This window comes from Acartia tonsa, chromosome 10, assembly GCF_053477335.1.
Source record: "Acartia tonsa isolate MP-2025a chromosome 10, ASM5347733v1, whole genome shotgun sequence".
Classification (NCBI taxonomy): domain Eukaryota; kingdom Metazoa; phylum Arthropoda; class Copepoda; order Calanoida; family Acartiidae; genus Acartia; species Acartia tonsa.
Genome location: NC_137269.1, coordinates 17,377,311 through 17,396,121, shown reverse-complemented (window position 1 = coordinate 17,396,121; position 18,811 = coordinate 17,377,311). Strand labels below are relative to the sequence as shown.

Sequence of the window (18,811 nt, the reverse complement as noted above, 5' to 3'; positions counted from 1 at the left end):
TGTTATCTGTTCTATGGATGATCAAATGGGTACATTTTCTGTGTTTTGATGATAGGTGGGATTCAGTGATTTTTGGATATTAAAATTTTCACACATATCTAAATATTCACACAACTAGCTTTCTGGTGATTATAGAGTTGCTATGCTTCCTAAATCGTTCATGAAATCATCATGCAAAGTTTAAAATCGATAGTACAATTCTTACCTTTTTAAATTATCTATAAAAGCTAACTGTCGATGACAGAAGGACGAATCGACCCTTAATATAGATGCTTCTCTTTTAAAAAGCATTTAACTTTAAACTACAGTGTTTTTTTTATGAGAACTTTTTTGAAATTTTACCCCACTTATAGTTATCAGAATTTAATGATTAATGGCTTATTTTCTTCGTTTTTTAATGCAATTAATAGAACAACAAAGAAATATTTCAGTTTTTATTTATAAAGTACAGTAAAATCTAAAATTCAAAACTTAGGTGTCAACATCTAAAAATGGTTTGAGCGCATTTTTCTTATGCTCAAATATTCAACCTTTTGCAAGAATGGCTGCTAAACACTTCAAAGTTGAGATATAGAGCTAAAAATGTATACAGATACTATTAGGGACATGTACTAGAACATATCAAAGTTTGAAGGTCATATCTCAACCAAGAAGGGAGTACTGTCCCCCAAAAGTCGACTACAGATTTAGGCATAAGAAAAATGCGCTAAAACCATTTTTAGATGTTGACACCCAAGTTTTGAATTTTAGATTTTACTGTACTTTTTAAATAAAAACTGAAATATTTTTTTGGTGTTCTATTAATTGCATTAAAAAACGAAGAAAATAAGCCATTAATCATTAAATTCTGATAACTATAAGTGGGGTAATATTGCTTTCAAAAAAGTTCTCATAAAAAAAAAGACTGTATAATCATTTTTGTTCTTAGATAACAAAACTTTGTTAAAAGTAAAAGGTTTAATTTTCTCATATTTATTTAACATACAAAAACAAATAAAATGCAGAAAAAATAAACTATATAATAATAATAAATAGATAAAACATATTATAGTGTCAAAATTTAAAACAGAAAACTAATTGTATCCTATATTAATTAGTTAAATTCGAGTTTTACCCAGACGTGGATTTAAATTTTATTTTAAATATTTGTAGGAATAACCTAAAATTATTGCTATCATAATTATTGTAAATTTCCGTTTAAGTGAGAAAAACTATTATAAGATCACATTAGTATGAGAAAAGGACTAAAAGACAGTTAAAAGTATTATAACGTTTGACAGTAAAAATCATGGTTAAAGTAGTAAAGACGAAACAACCTATTATACCAAATTACAATTAGCATCTTTAGAAGAGAAGCTTCTATGCACTAGCCTATTAAACAAATTAATAAAAAGCTTAAAATAATCAATTTATAATTTTTTTCATGGTTTAATTGTTTCAAACTAACAATAGATAAATAGTACAAGAATAGCAAGAGCAACGGTGGTTTCCCTACAAGTGCCTAGTCCAGCATAGAACCCCCACCCCCCTCCACCTTATATTCAATTAAGGGGGAGTTAGTTTTTTCTTTCCTTTAGGTTAGGTTAGAATAGGTATCATTTGGTAAAGGGCAGCCCCGCAGGGTAGGAAAAAGAAATATACTACCCCTCCCCACTATCCTTCATTTCAATTTATTTAAAAAATATTAGGAGGGGATTTCTGTGCTCGCTAGGCTTGTTGAGAGAAATCGCCAGAGCAATTAATGAATTAGTTGTTATATAATGGATCAATATATTTCTAAAACTAAAATTTTCGTATTAATTTCTAATTTCTTTTGAATCAATAAAATAAAAACTTCTAAGTTAGCAACTCATGAAAAAAGCTATTAGGTATTAGACCTGACCACATACCCTTGCTAATTGTTTTGATTGAAAAATATTAGAGTCAAACACTCTAATTAAGTCTAAACAACTATAAAAACCTTTTATATCCGTTTAGGTTTCAACTAATTATATATTTAAATTAAACAAATTTACATACAATATCACCTCTTACCAATATCACATAATGTTCAACAAATTTACTCAATAATTTTCAAAGAGATAGTTTCATGAAGATTTAGTTATAATGACTTCTCAAGGGTTAAGAAGATGTATAGGGAATAATGATTCCAAAATTTCAGAAATTTCAGTGATCTCAATTTTTAAAAATCATGACTGCTGTAAATTAGAAAGAATTGGTATTATAATTTAGTTTTAAAATAATAAAATCTAGTCAAAAATCATATATATTCTATTCTTCATTTACGACTTTAAAGCCGGCTGTGAAAGGTGAAATAAGATTATATATATCATTATTTTAAGTCGACTTTCTTGTCAAAAACTTACACGAAACTATAAATTTTTAAAAGCGAAGCTTTTCTATAATTAGGGTCGGTCCGTCCGTACGTCCGTCCGTAACGGATAGCTTTTTTCGTTAATTTAGGCATGTTAGGATTGTCTTATCGATTTCAAATTTTGCATGGTGATTCCTTTAATAGTTAGGTACGATTTAGAATTCGTAGCAACTCTATAATCATTACCAAAATGTCCGTACGTCCGTTTTAAACATGTTGATTTTTTTACTTTTTTAACAACAAATTTTTATGTGATCAAATCATCCGATTGATCTGATTTTTGGTATATTGATTCCTGGGAGAACAAAGTATAATGTTATAAGCGAAGCAACTCTATAATCAAGTCCTAAAAATGTAGGTATGTCCATAAACATTATCCTGTATAAAGCATTTTTTTAAACAAATTTACTTAGAATTTTGCTTCGACTCTTATATATTTATATTCTGATTATTTAGTTCTGACAATATATAAGTGTTAATGTCCGTTTGTCCTACCGTTTCAGTGCTTCGCTTTTATGGATGTTGTCATCCTTGTTGGTGTTACAAACATTAGAAATAATTCTATTTGAAATTTTTAGTATAATCTAAACATAACTAATCTGTAAAGAAATAAAACTATTAAAATATCATATAAAGAAACGATACATTGCTAATAACATGCTTTTAATCAAGCCTTTCAATAAAATATTTAAAATAAAATTAGGTATTTTAAATTTTTAAAAAAATCTAAGTAAATTGATTAATATTTGTAAACATAAAGTACATTTAGTTTCTACACTGTAAAATCTTTATATTAAAATTTTTTAAATTCACAACTTTCAAGTTTTCATTGCTCTACAATGTTCTGTAGTAGAAATTATACAGATACAGACATCAGCTGATCAATCTGAGTTTTATACTTCTCCTAAACATATAAAAAAAATATTATCATCAGTGATTAAATACACCCTCCCCCCCCCCCCCTCCCCCCGTCACTCCAATTTGTTCATTTGTGGTTTAGCCCCCATGTCTTTGCCAAACAGAGATTGTACTTCTTTAGAGCCCACCCCCCTCCACCCAGAGCAAGGAGAAAGAGAACCCCCAAATCATGAACTCACCCTTGCCTTCTATGTATTAAATTAATGAAGTGCACTTGACCCATAATTCTATTTTAGAAAAAAAGTTTTTAAAACTTCAATTTCATTTCTCCATAAATATACAAAGTAGAACGATGTCTGTCTGTCCGTCTGTCCGTCTGACCGTCTGTCCGTCCGTCTGTCTGTCTGTCCCTTAAGATCTCGGTAACCACTGAACCGATCGGATTCTACTCTTCAGGGTATCTACCTATTGGTCCTGTGGTGGTTTTAAGCTATTTTCTCGGGGGGTGGGACACCCCCAACCCCCCCAAAAACCAAAAAATCCCCCCCCATTTTTTTTTTTTTTTTTTTTTTTTTTTTTTTTGAAGGAGTTTCCATGGTCCTTTATGGTCTCTCGCAATAATTTTTTTTTATCACCTCTTGGGCAAAGCCCCTAGAGGCTAGGGGCGAAGCCGCTAGTATAATATAAAGTAGTAAGCGTTTTTTAGTTTGTCCCGAAGGATCTCGCTAACCACTGAACCGATATTATTTTCCTTTACAGTGAAGCTACTTATAGGTCCTGGGAAGGTTTTAAACTATTTTTGGGGAAGGTGTCTTCAACTCCCCACCACCTCCCCTAAAAAATATTTTTTTTACTCTTTTGAAACTCAAATTTAAAATGGGATGAGGTTGACTTTTACGCCTCCTACCTTAAGTGCCCCTAGAGGCTTCTAGGGGGCGTAGCCGCTAGTAAATATATAATTTACAGAAATTTTTCAGGGATAATAAACATTGAGGTTACAAATTAGCAGTAGCAGGTAATAATAAACATGCAATGATACTTATTTGTTTTACTGGTGTTTCCACCTAGCTGTATAGTAAATATGTATGAACGCGTTTCACAGTTATTTGGCAGCAATGACACAGATTCTATCTAAATCTAAACAGTATGTGCCCGCGACCGTGGCTAAACACGTAGCGGATCCACTTATTGTTAGGGAGGCGATAAGTTCAAATCTCGGGGCGACACCGCGTCATAACTAAAGACGTTAAAATGGTTCCTACTGCTGCTATGTCAGGTGCGCGATATAAATAGTTAAGAATCTTGCCCCAATAACCTAGGTAATAAAAAAAACACTTTAAGTTCTATTACAAATTATAATATACTAGCGGCTATGCCCAAAGAATCTAGGGGCTTGAAAAATAGCATAAAACCAACCCAAGACTTAAGTCTGAAAATTTAAGTGTATATTGAGCTGTGTTTTATGTTGATTAGCATATACGGAAAAATAACCCTATTTTTCAAACATATCTATTAGTTTACTTATATATATCTTCACAATATATTTTTTTAATATTGATAAATTTTGTGTTCTAGCTATTTTTCAACTAATAGATAGATATTCTACAGTTGTTCCTTTTGGCCCCATTTACAGTTTTTATAAAACTCATGGAGGTAGGGGACATTGCAATGGTAAAATTTGCAAAATTGCAAAGGTTTTACTAAATCTTAATTGGTTGGTTCAAATTGGCAGCGTTCAAACTTTTTAATTATTGGGAATGTACAGCACAAAGATTAAACATTTATTGTATTATCTTCTTTATCCCTGTGAAAACTTAAACAAACTTTTGTTTTCTTTCCCAGATAGTTATTTATTTTAGTACTTTCAGTTTTGATGACGACTGACTAAAACGTAGGGAGTGGGGGTTAAAATAATCGAGTAGCTTCCAAGCGAATTGCGGGTCAGCTTGTCATGTAACATTGAATACACTTAGCTGGACTAAGCTTGGCCAAAGGATTATAACTTTCAGTCTTCGTGTGGATTTGAATCCTCACTTCAGATAATTAAAGCTACATACAGTGACAATAAAGGATTGATTAATCAACATCCCTTTTTCCAGAGAAAAAATCTACAAATAGGTAAATAATTTCTCAAGAAGTTAAATTTACAATCTTAATGTAAAAGTATTAGGATAACTTTGTTTAAATGTGTAGCAAAGGATCTCGTTAACCACTGAACCAAAATGGTTCTTTTTTACAGTTAAGCTTCTTATAGGTCCAGAGAAGGCTTTATATGAGGGTTCCTTCACCCAACAAAAGAAACATCCCATAGATATTATTAAATAAATTGAAAGTGAATAGTCGACTCCCGCCCCCCCCCCCCTCCTTCCCTCTAGTGACGTATCCGCTTGTAAATTATTAGTCAAAAAAATTCCTATTATAAATTTCCGAACTGTATAATTAATCACAGATTGATTTCCGATTACAAATTATTAAGGTATTGTTTCCAAACCTTTCCAAATGTGACGTTGTAGTAATTAAGTTAAGACAAGGATGACAACATCCATAAAATTAAACATTCTCGCACAGCAAAATAGAATAATAAGAAATTTACTTTATTATTTTAGTCGAAAAAGGGGGAAGTAGGTTGTGCTAAAAATCCGTTAAGGTTGTAAGTTTTTAAGTTAAAAACAGTAGTAGAATGATAAAAATTTATGTTAACTTTAAAAAAAATAAATTTGTCTATAGTTCTTTGGGGTATAGTATATATTTATTAATTTAGTTCTCAAACGTTTGATAATATTCTCTTAGAAATCCCCCCCCCCCCTCCCCCCCGACAGCGAACTATGAACTCTGGCCGCAGCGCTCGGCTCCCTAGCCCATAACATAACCTAACCTAAAATAGTTGTTCGCTCGGGGGGGGGGGATGGGGGGGGGGCATACCCAAATTTTCAAAATTGAAAAAAAAATTCTAAGAGGTAACGCCAAACGTTTTGTTGAGTTCCAACTGGCATAAATACATTGGGTGGAAGGACAGAAATATATTTATTTTTTTCCTGTATTCGCGGACAACTGTCCATGATACGATGCGACTCATAATCGTTCTGCTATATGTTAAAAATTGTGTAGAATAAAAATATTATACAGTTAAATAAAGCTATTATAATAGGTATCTAATAACCATTCTAGAAAACTCTGACGCATGAAAACATATCAAAATAAAAATAATTCGCATTATAAATAACAATTATAATATTTGCTTTTAGTTACTTATAAATAAGAATATGTGTTCTTATAAGGAAACAAAAATTATCTTCTCATCAAAATTTAAATAATGGATTTGTATCAGACTGAGACTTTCGTTTATTATTAGTCTTATATATTACAATATTATAATTCGAGGGCCACAATTTGTAGATAGTATATTTTGTCAAGCAAAGCTTTATCTTATATCTATGAATATAATAATGAATGTAATGATTTTTTTCTTTTTTTTAACCAATAATGTGGTCGGATTGTTTCAACGCTGTGTCCAATTATTGTATTGATTAGGTATCTAGACTTTCTGAATATATTTGATGAACTGACATTAAAGTAAAAGAATAGAGGGAGCATGCCATGAGCTGTTTGTAACTCTCCCCACAGGGCAGAGACCCTATCACGATTTTATACTTGAGTCATTGAAATCAGCAATAAACATTAAACATTAAAAAGCCCAGTCCCTACAAGAAAACAAAAAGATCTTTAATAGCAGACGAAGAATGTCTCTACCATTTGGGGCAGGTAGTTGTCTAGATTTTACAATACTTATTTATTTGTTGAATAGACAATATTTTATATAAATAACTTACCTTTACATATGCAAGGTCTTGTCTCATATCATTCAACTCCTCCTCCTTCTCGCGTAATGACTGAATAGGCAAGACATAAAAACAGCTGTGACAATAGTTCAGTGATTGCAATACGAATTCGCACCCGCTTCGGATTAATCCGCCAATATGTTTGGATCAAAACTCAAAAACAAAAATCTGTGAAAACTTGGATATTTAACGGAATCCGCATATGTTTCGTATAAATCCGCCAATGTTTTGAAATCCCAATTCGATTGGCATCCATGGGAAATATTTGGGGAACCGTGCAATTGATCGGGTTTCTAACAGTATTCGGATTCATATTCTGACTATTTGAAGATAACCTAAAGCTTACGCTAATCACTGAACCCATATGGTTCTCCTTTTCCTTTCTCAATTTCAGGGAAAGTTTACAACTATTTTGGGGAGTGTATCTGTACTCACTACCCATAATTAAAGATGTAAAAGCTAAAAGTGTTACAATTTTCATCTTTTTGCAAACACGTATTTTTCATACAAATATAAAAAAATAATTAATTTGTAAATACCATCTCTCATATTCGTTAGAAACATTTTTATACAGCGCTGTACTCATGTTCAATTTTAATAGTCCAAAGCAATATATATATATATATATTTATATGTATATATTAAGAACTTCAATTGATAAAAATTTTCTTTGTTAAACCCAGTTTGTGTTATATTTAAAATAATAATAAAAAGGTTTCTAATGTACAAATTACAAAATTTAAAATTTGGTTCTGACAAAATCAAATATTTATCATTGCTTGTCATTGAAACTTATTTTAGTGCTAAAATCTTTATTTTGCAGAAAATTGTCAGAATTAATTAATTTAATAATATTAGATTTAATCCTTGTATAAAAGTAACATGATGAAAGTGAGTTTGCCTGTCTGTCTGTGTGTACCCAAGGACCTTACTAACCGCTAAACCTATATGGTTCTTATTTACAGTAAAGCTTATCATAGGTCCTGGCAAGCTTTATAACTATTTTGGGAAATGGTACCTACTTATATTTTCTATGAAATTGTTTATGGTTGCTAGATTCAATTTAACATTTGCATTTAAACAGCATAATATTATGATAATTACTTTAACCTGATGATCTATTATTAAAGTAAAAGAATAGATGGATCCCAACCTATATGTAACTCTATCCACAGTATGAGGACCTTGTGCCGACTTTTAATTGGGTCTTTGAAATCAAATATAAATATTAAAATATAAACACAGCCGGGTCAAATGACAGAAAGCAATACGTCCCTACATAACAAGGGCAAGGCCATTTGATTTTAATTGAAGAGTAATTTTGGATCCTGAGTATTGGCAGATCTCCATATAAACTCATATTATACTTTTTAATTCAAAGGCTCTGACTGACGGGATCACGTACATTACCAAATTATAGAAAAGTCATGCTCCCAAAAATTATGGAACAATTTAATACCTTTTCTAGTGTGGAATATTTTTGTTTGAAATCTTTAAATTCTGATTCCAAAGAGTCCATTTGATTTAACCTAAAACAGAAATATATGTTGTGGTATTTGTTGGAGAAAAGAAACCTTAGACTGAAAATTACACTGATACCGAAATTATAATCAATATGTTCTCTCATTTAAAAGTAGCTACATTATAATTAGGACATGTTTAAATTATATAAAAACTATCTTTTTTTATCATTATTTTTTTAGTCTCCAAAAACGCGGCGGTATAGAGCTAAACTACACAAAAAATAACAGGCTTTTCCAGTAGAATAAATATTTCACTCTATTCAAGCCTTCTTAATTGTATAAAATTATAACCATGTTTGCAAATTATGCATTAATCAACAAGCTTTAATCAAGTTTAAATTGATAATTTCTACAAAAATGAGGTTGAAAATATTAAATACGTTTCAATAGAAAAAATAAAATTCAAAATGAAAACATTTTACCTACTTAGAAATATTGTGTACCTAGTCGTTTAAGAGTAACTACTGCACATTTTAATCATTTGCAGTGTTAAAGGATTATTTAACTACCTACCTTTCTATCTATTATCCTTGTTTTTTAATTCTTCTATGTATCAACAGTTGCTTAACACGTAGCGCATCCGCCATTTTACAGGGAGGTGATGAGTTTGACCGCGTCATAATTCAAGACATCAAAAATTTCTACTGTTGTTATGTAAGATGTGCGACATTAATAGGCAGAGAGGGGGAATGTCTTTGCCCAAGACAGGCGCAACTCATTACCATGCACAGTTAGGACTTCCAGACAATGTTCGTGCAATCAAAGAATTGGTTGTCTGTTGGGTGTAACTTAACCTAATTCCCCAGGTGTTTGGACAGAATAGGAGAGAATTGGCTCCCCTTAGTTATCCTGGGTTGTTGGACCTGACGTTAAATTGTCATGGACAGCAGCCTAGGTAATGACAAGTATTTGATCAAATATATCTATCTATTGTAATAAATCTACCTGTAATGTAATCTATCTATCTATCTACCTGGCATCCTTCTGTTCCAAAATGGCGGACGTGTCTGCTAGTTCAGCCGCCAAACTTTGCTTTAATCTGTCCAGCTGTTGAATTTGATGGTGCAGGCTGGTAACCTCACCTGAATAATTTGCCAACTAATAATATTTTCATGGACCTCTCCATCCTGGGAGGTTACCCTCAAATCAGAAAACTGGACCAATCTATATTTTGAAAAAAAATTGAAATTAAGGCAGGGTTGAGTTTTTCGTAATTTTATCGGGGAAGGTAATAAACTACCTCCTTATTTTTAATTATTCAGGGGGAGGGAATTGTGTGCTTGCTAGGCACTTTGAATAAAAGCACAAAATCATATCTTCATTAGTTATTGTATATTTTGCAAAAAAACATAAAAATTTAGCTTTGAAGTATTAATTTCCAATTAGATATGTTTTAACCTTGTTCTTAATTTTTAAACAAAACTTTCAATTTAAAAAGTTTGTGGGACAAATTCTATATTTATCCAACAGACATTACGATATGACGCAATGATTCCGTAACTCAAAAGTTGTGTTTCTTATTTGTATACTAGCCTTTCCGAATATTCAGCTATTCTAATCATTGCAGAAGCGCACAGTCTCTTGACATAACATACCAGCAACTTTTTTATCTTTACATTTCTCTCGAGAAAATTACACGATTTTCAGTTATAGTCCCTTTCGTGACATCGCCTCTTAAGGTGCGTTTTGTCGTATTTTCACAGTAGGTTTTGATGGGTTTGGTAATCGCCCCACAGGGTTAGGCAATTGGCCCCGCAGGGACTATAAATAGGAGAAAAGCTACTTTGAAGATACGAATAAACACCCCTTAAGAGGGTTGTCACAAAAGGGACTGTACCCCAATTTTCTCTAAAACTAAGAACCTAAAATACAACTGCTGCCACATGTCATGTTAAAAGACATCCCTTCCTCTTCGCCAAAGTAAATCTTATCTTTGAACTTACTTTCAAAAGTTTGTCTCTAGTGATACCAAATTGTCTGATTAGGCGAGAAATTACATAAAAAATTGCCGGGAAACAGCGGTTTCTTCACAGTTCCACATTGTATCCCAACTGCCTTGCAAAATCTCAGTGCTATAACTTTTTTTTTTGGTTGAGTTAATATGTGTTTAAGTTTAACAAAATTGGCACACTCTCCTCCCCCCAATATTTACCTTCTTTCATTTTAAGTTGGCTCTCCATGTTTTCCAGATATGCCGCGCTATTGCCATGTTTCATAGTGTCATACAGGGAGGGGGCCTGACTAGAACCCGACATCCCCAGACCCGGGGACAACAGCTCCTCGGTCCAACAGGATTCCCTGATTATAAAAGATTATTGTAGAAATCTCAAAAGATAAACGGCCACGGGAAGTGCATTTTGGGAGGCAATGCATAGCTGTATCAATAGACATACAATATGTATGTAAAGCGCAGTTCGGGGTTAAGGCAGGTAAAATCGAAATACTCCAGCCAATCGAAACAGAATATTCATTAATTCCTCTGTAGGTTTTTATAGTTACAAATAGAACAAGGATGACACAATCTATAAAAGCAAATAAATCAATGACAGAAAATGGTAGAACAAACAAACAGGAACACTTGTAGAGTGTCAAACCTTGAGAGGCAGAGTTAATATGATAATTACATCCAGTGGCGTGATATAGTGGGATTAAAATTTTGAAAATGTCTGCCTTCCAATTTTTCACCCCCAAATAGTTCCACGAATCCACAAAACCGTTGCGAACGCCGATCTTACTAAACATTTTTGTCAGAAAAGTTAAAAATTAGAATATTTATAATGGACATACGGTCATTTTGGTAACATTCATAGAGTTGCTAAATCGTATCTAAATGTTACAGGAATCATCATCAAAGTTTGAAATCGACAAGACGCTTCTAACATGCCTAACATTCAATTGATTTAAAAATAAAAGAGAGGTTGTTTCTGTGCTCGACTACGCACTTCAAGGGAAAGCGCCGCATTTCTCGTGAATATAATGATTACAGTTAACATTCTCTCCAAGAAGCCACTGGACCATAATAACCCCCTCTCTTTTTTTAAAAATGATTTCTTTTGGGGATTGGTAGTATTTGTGAAAAGCTAGTTTGTTTAGATTAAGTTGAGTAGCATTAAAGCGTTCAAAATGTATTTTGCCACTAGAAGATTTTTAAAACATTAGATTATCCCCCTTAAACCTTTAAAAACCCATTAATTTAACCCCCCCTCAAAATAAAAAGCTTGGACGTCCCTGACCTCCTAGTTTACCATTCTTAACCCTGCGGTCAGTAAGTACACCATCGCCGTATCCTTTACTTATATACTTAAACCATGGGATAGAAAGGGATAGGACAATAGCCGATTAATTAAGTGTACATCCCTAAGGATTATATTATACACAAAATTACCCCTTCTGTAGATTACAATTAGTGGTTGAAACGTTTGAAACTTAATAAACCAATCAATCAATTAAATGTCCCCAAAGTTGTTGAGCCAACAAATAAGAAAACAATAATAAAAGATTTTGGGGACTAATAAACAGCTCATTGTCCCCTCTTTCTCTGACTTACGCCGGTTGGGGTATTAAATGGTCAAATACCGTTTTGATCTAGTGTTTCAACTTTTTTCAACCAAACTGTTTATTTTTATATTTTTTATGAAATCAAATTATTGATTTTAAAACGAAACAATGCTATACGGTACAAGTTTAATTTTGTAAAATCTATAATATTATATTATTTAGATTTAAAGAAATAACACATGAATGTATATCTTATTTTATGTTTTTAAAATAATATCAGATTGGGTTATAAAAACTCCCTAAACATATATAGAAATACAAAAATGCCTAGCTTGGTATAAATATTAGGATTTATAGGAAGGTTAAGTTCAGTCGTAGTTTACCTAGGTAACTGTTACAGAGCTATTTTAACAAATAAAATTTCGTTTTCTTTCCATGATTCAAATTAGGTTATCAGAATGGGTGGAAGTAAACATTTCCCCCCTATAAGCACTTACATAGCCAAGGCAGAATTAACTATTTCGTCCTTTCCCAGCTATATATATTTTAGAATCGTGGAAAGAAAACGAAGTAGGGGGATTCGCTGTAGTATCACAGTAGCATTTCTCCTATTTCCTGCAGATGGCTCTAACCCTGCAATCATTATTATTTACCTACCTAAAATAACCTATCAAAAGCTACTGTGAAATATGCTACATTGATTTCTTTCCTTGATCCTCCAGTTTATATTTACCTATCAGGAGGATTAAGACTGTTGCTGGGACTCGGAGTGGAGTAGCTGCTTGCTGGCCGCATATTTGGACTGGGGCGCAGTCCAGAGGTTGGACGCAGGGATGCCCCCCGCACCTCTACATCTGCCTGCAGGTCTCGCATACGCTCCTCTTGATCCTAGATATTACAAAGTCAAGTAGTATAATCAAAATTTTATTTGCAGGGACCAGCAGCTGCAGTCCAAGTTGACATCAGACGCGCTTCCTAACCTCCTTGAGGAACAAAAACAAGAAAAATATGTGGGAGGAGGAAAATATGAATAAAATAAAGAGTACTGAAAACATTTTTCCTCTTTATTGGGGGAAAAGTAAAAGGGGGGGGGGTAAATAAAATATTTTTCAGCCGGGGGAAAAAAATATATGTTGTGCAGAATATACACTCCTGCCCAACCTGCTTATACTTATACATCAATTAACTTTTTTGTTAAATGCCATCGTTCTTAATTTTAACAGCCGTGTAATGTTTGCCGCCTGTAGTGGGTACTGGGTACGGCAACTAGCTACAGCTGAATACAATAATAAAATCTAAGTAATTTAAAAAATAAAATGACTACCTTTAGTTGAGCAGCTAAATCTTTACAAGTTCTGTTTCTAACTTGAAATTCAGCATTTAAATTTTCTAATTGTAGCTCTAATAGCTCTTTCTCTTTCCTAAAATACATAAATTATCATTTTCATGAAGATTTATAATAACCAAACAAATATATAATTGTAGGGTATTAGTCTGTTTTTCTGGTCAAAGCAAACGATATTGCATTTTATAAATTAAATAGAATTGTAACTTATAAATGCTGTACTTTAATTAATGATTTGCGCTATCAAAATTACCCCCATGAGTAGTAGCACTGATAAATTGAAAATGCCAAACTCAAAACAGGCAAAAGGTGAGGTAATAACGAGGAGCTCTCATGAGACAGCGTGTCAAGTCATACTTGAACGTGGAGCTTAAGCTGGCCCTGGTGGCTATACAAAAGTGTCTCAACATACTCCAGGAGTCTTAGGCCCAAACTCTAAGAAACTATGGCTAATCAAACAAAAAATAAATGAAAATAGGAGTGGGGGTAGTTTTTTTGTTTGCTTATTACTTTAGGTTAGTTTAGATTAGGTTAAATTGGATTTTCGCTAACCTCGCAGGGGTTATGGCACCGCCCATGGGGCCTAGAATCTAGGCCCAAAGGTGCAGGGCAGGGTCTCGGAGCCGTATAATTTTGATGCTGCTCCGGCTTCGCGGAGCAGTATCTGGAAATATGGCCCCGGCTCCGGCTCCTACCTTAAAATTAATATATCAATTTTTGTTCATTATTGAATTTGATAAAATAAAATAAATAATATAAAATATTTTGCTTTTATTTGATTAAAGCTATATAAAAGTAGAAGGATGTGTGTATATTTGTTAAGTAACAATATTTTTTCAGTTTATTATATGGAAATAGACCGTTGCTAAATTATAATACTACTTAAAAAAAATATTTTTAGCTTATCTGGAGCTGGAGCCGTTTTTAACGAAAAATACGGCTCCGGATCCGGCTCCGGCTCCACCAAAAATGTTGCTGCTCCCGGCTCCCGGCTCCGGCTCCGAAACACTGGTGCAGGGGTTAGGTATTGGGGGAAAATAAGTGAGGGGTTAGAGGCGAAGTGATTTTTTTAGTGCTTAGAAGGAAATTTTGTGAGAAAGCGCCCAATGATTTTGACATTTTCAGACAAAAAAGGTTTTTGAATCTTACTTGTAATTATGTAACTGTTGTTCCTGATCCTGTTTAAACCTTCCGCTGGACTCTTTCTCCATTTCCAGCTCTTTCCTGGCGGTCTCCAGGTCTTTGGACAAGGCCGCACATTTTGATTCAAGTTCGGATCTAAAATAAAAAAGATCAACAATTGCTTGTAGGTATATAAATTCAAAACCTTGTTCCAGTCATTTCAGAGATCTTTTGCTGTATATTTAAAAAGCATTTCTACTTCATATTATAGAATATTCCGTAAATAATCGAGGGTTGTTAAATAACTTAGAATGTGTTGGAATACAGGAAGGAAGGGGACATTGGGCTATTTATTACATTAGTCCCCAAAGTGTTATATTAACGTTTTCTCACATGTTTGCTTAAAAACTTTGGGGACTTCTACTGAATTTTGATTGGTTGGTTAATTAAGTTGGTTGTCGATTTATTTCAACCCCTAATTGTGATCTAAAGAAGGGGTAAATTTGTGCATCATCATTGGGGTTGTACATCAATCCATCAGCCATTGTCTTGTCCCTTTAGATCCCTGGTTTTAATAGGTCATCTGCCAAGTAAAACTACTCACCTGTTACCACTAGAAATATTGACACTAGCTTCAAGGGAGGCCAGTTTTCCAGCCACTGCTTCATAGGACTCGCTCACTTTTCTTTCCTTTTCCTATAAAAATACTTAAATGTACATTCTAAGGATAACCAACCAATCCCCCGCTTCAACAAAGTACAGTTTAATTACTCCTAACGCCATCCCTACCATGTCAATAATATCCCAGACGTTATTTTACAACCCACCCCCTCCCTCCCTAATCTACATTAAATCCCCCCCCCCCAAAACCTAAAAAAAATATCTTACTTTAGAAACACTAAGATGTTGTGTAAGTGTTTTAACTCTGTCAGCCAGGTTACTTTCAGTTTCATCACTACTCTTTCTCAGCTTACTTAATTCCGTCTGTAGGCTTTGGATCTAAAAGTTATTAAGAAATATTAGAAAAATGAAAATGAAGTATTTAGGGGGTCGTTTTATTTTGCGTATTTTCCGTAAAGTTGTGTGTAAGCTTCAAATGCGCTTATTAAGAACAGTTTGACTAAATATGCGCATTTGACTACAAGCTAACACACAACTTTACGGAAAATGACCCTCTTATTGAGAATAATCCTTCTTGAATAATGGCAGACAACACGTGTATTGTACATGTGGATTGCAAAGAATTCATTGAATAAGTTGTTATTTCTAAATATTGTACTGTATGATCAAAATTAAGATTATAAAAAAGGAAGAGTTTGTTCAATGATAGTAAAGATTTTAAAGAATGTATATATTTGCCAGGGCGATTTAATTTTTTAATTGGCGGCTAGGTAACTGATAACTCGTAGAGTAGTTTTGCTATTAAAGAAATAAAAGTAACTCGTAGAGAATTAAAATCTAAAACTTTGAGTTTGTTAATTAGGCAAGATTAACCCAAATGTCAAATTGATAAACAACATAAATTTTTTTTTTTTAAATGCTTACTTTTTACTAAAAATGTATAAGTGCGATTAATGTACGAATTTTGAATAATCATTTTAATCTAAGTATGGTTATCAGAAAGCATTTAATCACTAAAAAAAATACAAAATTAAACTTTTACCTGTTTTAATAGAGGTCGTGTAGCAGACTCTAGTTCAAAATTAAGATCCTCATATCTTTTCTCTGTCATTTCTACATTTTTCCTAAATATTAAAAGCAATGACAATTATCACAAATGAAGCTTTTCTATCTAATTTATTCAAAACTAGCGGCTACGCCCCTAGAGGCCTCTAGTGGCGCTTGAAATGATTTTTTTTGTGATTTCTCTTGGGAGGGTGGTGGTACCCTTCCCCAAAATAGTATTAAACCTTCCCAGGACCTATGAAAAGCTACCCTGTAAAGGAGAACTTGATTGGTTCAGTTTTTAGCGAGATCCTTCGGTACAAACATATAAACACACAGACATTCTGTTTCTTTATTATAAGGATGTCCTAATAAAATAGTGAAGATATACCTAATTAAGTTTAATAAATGAAGAGGCTGTAAATAACACAACACTGGCACCCAAACTTTTAAAACCATTATATCTTCTTGATTGGCTCGACTTTTCTTACTCATATTAAATTCTGATTGTTTGATTCCAAACTTTTCAACCAATAATTCTATTTGCAGAAGATGTAATCCTTAGGTGTATACAATATACATTCATTAATCGTCTATTATATTAACTCTTTATTTTCTTAAACAATTTGTGCCGTATGATAACATTTACTTGCTTGTTTTTGTAATTTAAATGTATATTTCTATAGCCACACAAATGTACGGTTTATTGAGTATATTATACAAATAATAAAGTGGGTGTAAACACAGAATAATTTCTACAATTTAATAATAACACATTCATTCAAAAGATAACTTATTATTATTGTAAGAAAGAATTGCATAAAGGAAACCGCCATTTAATGTTTACATTAAATATTTGGTGTAACATTAACTGAATGGATAAATCAAAATGCAGTATTTTTAATTAAAAGATATTTGTTGAAAGATAGTTGATAACTTTGACATATAACCAAGATCTTTGGGGTCTAATGATCTAATGGCTATTTTTAACCTTCTATTCACAGACAACCAACCATTATGTTTAGATAAAATAATCTTACCTAGCTTCTTCTAATTCTCTTCTTAATTGATTTTCAGTTTGGTTGGCACTTTTCTGTCCAGAGACAAGAGCCTCCTGATAAATATAATGTTTAAAATAAAATAACAGTGTATTACAGAAGAACAGACATAATAAAACACAATAATAGGAGATAATAAAGTAGCAGCTACGCACCGAGAGCCCTCTACGGACATTTAAGGTAGGATATGTAGTAAGCCTCCCACTTTTGATATTAGTTACAGTATTCAGAAAAAGGAAAAAATTGGCGGTAAGGGGAGATATTATCCTAGGAGCGATTTCTCTTTGGAGGTTGTTAGTACCCTCCCTCCAATTCCAAATACTTACAAACCTTCCCAGAACCTATGAGAAGCTTGCAAGTTTAGAAGAACCATATCGGATCAGCGGTTAGCGTAATCCTTTGTTGCACACAAACAGACACTCATCCGGTTACTTTCATATGAGGATTTACCTGACAGCTGGCCATTCTAGCTTCATACTCCAACCTATCACTTTCTCGAGCTTCCTCTAGCTCAGCTAGTCTGCAGTACACATATCATTAATTAATAGTAATAAAGGTACTAAGAAAGAGAGGTAATGTCTGATTGAGCCAATATGAGAATCGCATCGGAGCATACATGAAATCTCATTGTTTGAAATTGTGTACACATTTTGAGCTTACCAAAACATTTCGAATCAAGTCCATCACGTGAAGTACTGCCTTCATATTGTAGTTTCACATCTATGTTTTATCTGTGCATTAATAATAAATATGCTTTATCTATTGCAATCGTAATAAAATAATAAAAATCCCTTTGTGAATTTAAGTTAATAAAATCATATTTTTTTCTTGAGTTTCTATTAAAACAAAAAAAAATAATACCTCGGACTTATAAAGGGTCAGCTGTAAATAGTCTCATTTCTTAAGATAAAGCTTTTCTCACCTAAATTATATCGTGTAAAAAGGGGGGGGGGGGGGGGGTTTAATGCAACCATCTCGTAATCAGTGAGCAAATGACACTTAGAATTCGAATTTCGATCTTAACTTTTGCATGAGTAATCCTTGGTAGGTCTATTTTCCCTAAATCGAACAAAAAGTTGGAAAAGTAACGGCTAGCGGCTCAGCCGTTCAGCCGTTTTTTGCCTATTTTCAGGGTAAATCCATCATCAATTACGTAGGAATCGACTTTTTAAAACATATTTTTGGTTTGATTCATGTTAAATGATAGCAATAACCAATTTTAAAACTTCTAGTACCAACAGCTACCGTCTAGAACAGTTTGATAGCGTTTTGGAGTAGAAAAGAGTATTATGTTGAGAGAGGTTTCGTGACTAATATGCAGTATAAATATCAAAAAAATGGCAAAATAGCTGAGCCGCCAGCCGTTAGCCGTTACTTTTCCAACTTTTTGTTCGATTTAGGGAAAATAGACCTACCAAGGATTACTCATGCAAAATTATAGATAGAAATTCGAATTCTAAGTGCCATTTGCTCACTGATTACGAGATGGTTGCATTAAAAACCCCCCCCCTTTATTTTCAAGTATAGCG

At 33.0% G+C, this 18,811-nt stretch overlaps 1 protein-coding gene across 1 annotated transcript in view; it reads right to left on the bottom strand.

Moving 5' to 3' along the window:
* Positions 1-956: 956 nt before the first annotated feature.
* Positions 957-18,811, bottom strand: part of LOC145330456 (uncharacterized) — a 57,412-nt gene continuing 39,557 nt past the window's right edge. Inside the window, exons 24-36 of the mRNA XM_080175090.1 lie at positions 17,733-17,805; positions 17,265-17,338; positions 16,223-16,304; positions 15,448-15,558; positions 15,164-15,255; positions 14,587-14,715; positions 13,417-13,513; positions 12,826-12,980; positions 10,747-10,892; positions 9,568-9,676; positions 8,531-8,600; positions 7,063-7,122; positions 957-3,278 (exon numbers count right to left, since the gene is read on the bottom strand). Coding sequence (XP_080031216.1) covers positions 3,231-3,278; positions 7,063-7,122; positions 8,531-8,600; positions 9,568-9,676; positions 10,747-10,892; positions 12,826-12,980; positions 13,417-13,513; positions 14,587-14,715; positions 15,164-15,255; positions 15,448-15,558; positions 16,223-16,304; positions 17,265-17,338; positions 17,733-17,805 — 1,246 coding nt within the window. The 3' untranslated portion in view covers positions 957-3,230. The remainder of the gene's footprint in view (positions 3,279-7,062; positions 7,123-8,530; positions 8,601-9,567; positions 9,677-10,746; positions 10,893-12,825; positions 12,981-13,416; positions 13,514-14,586; positions 14,716-15,163; positions 15,256-15,447; positions 15,559-16,222; positions 16,305-17,264; positions 17,339-17,732; positions 17,806-18,811) is intronic.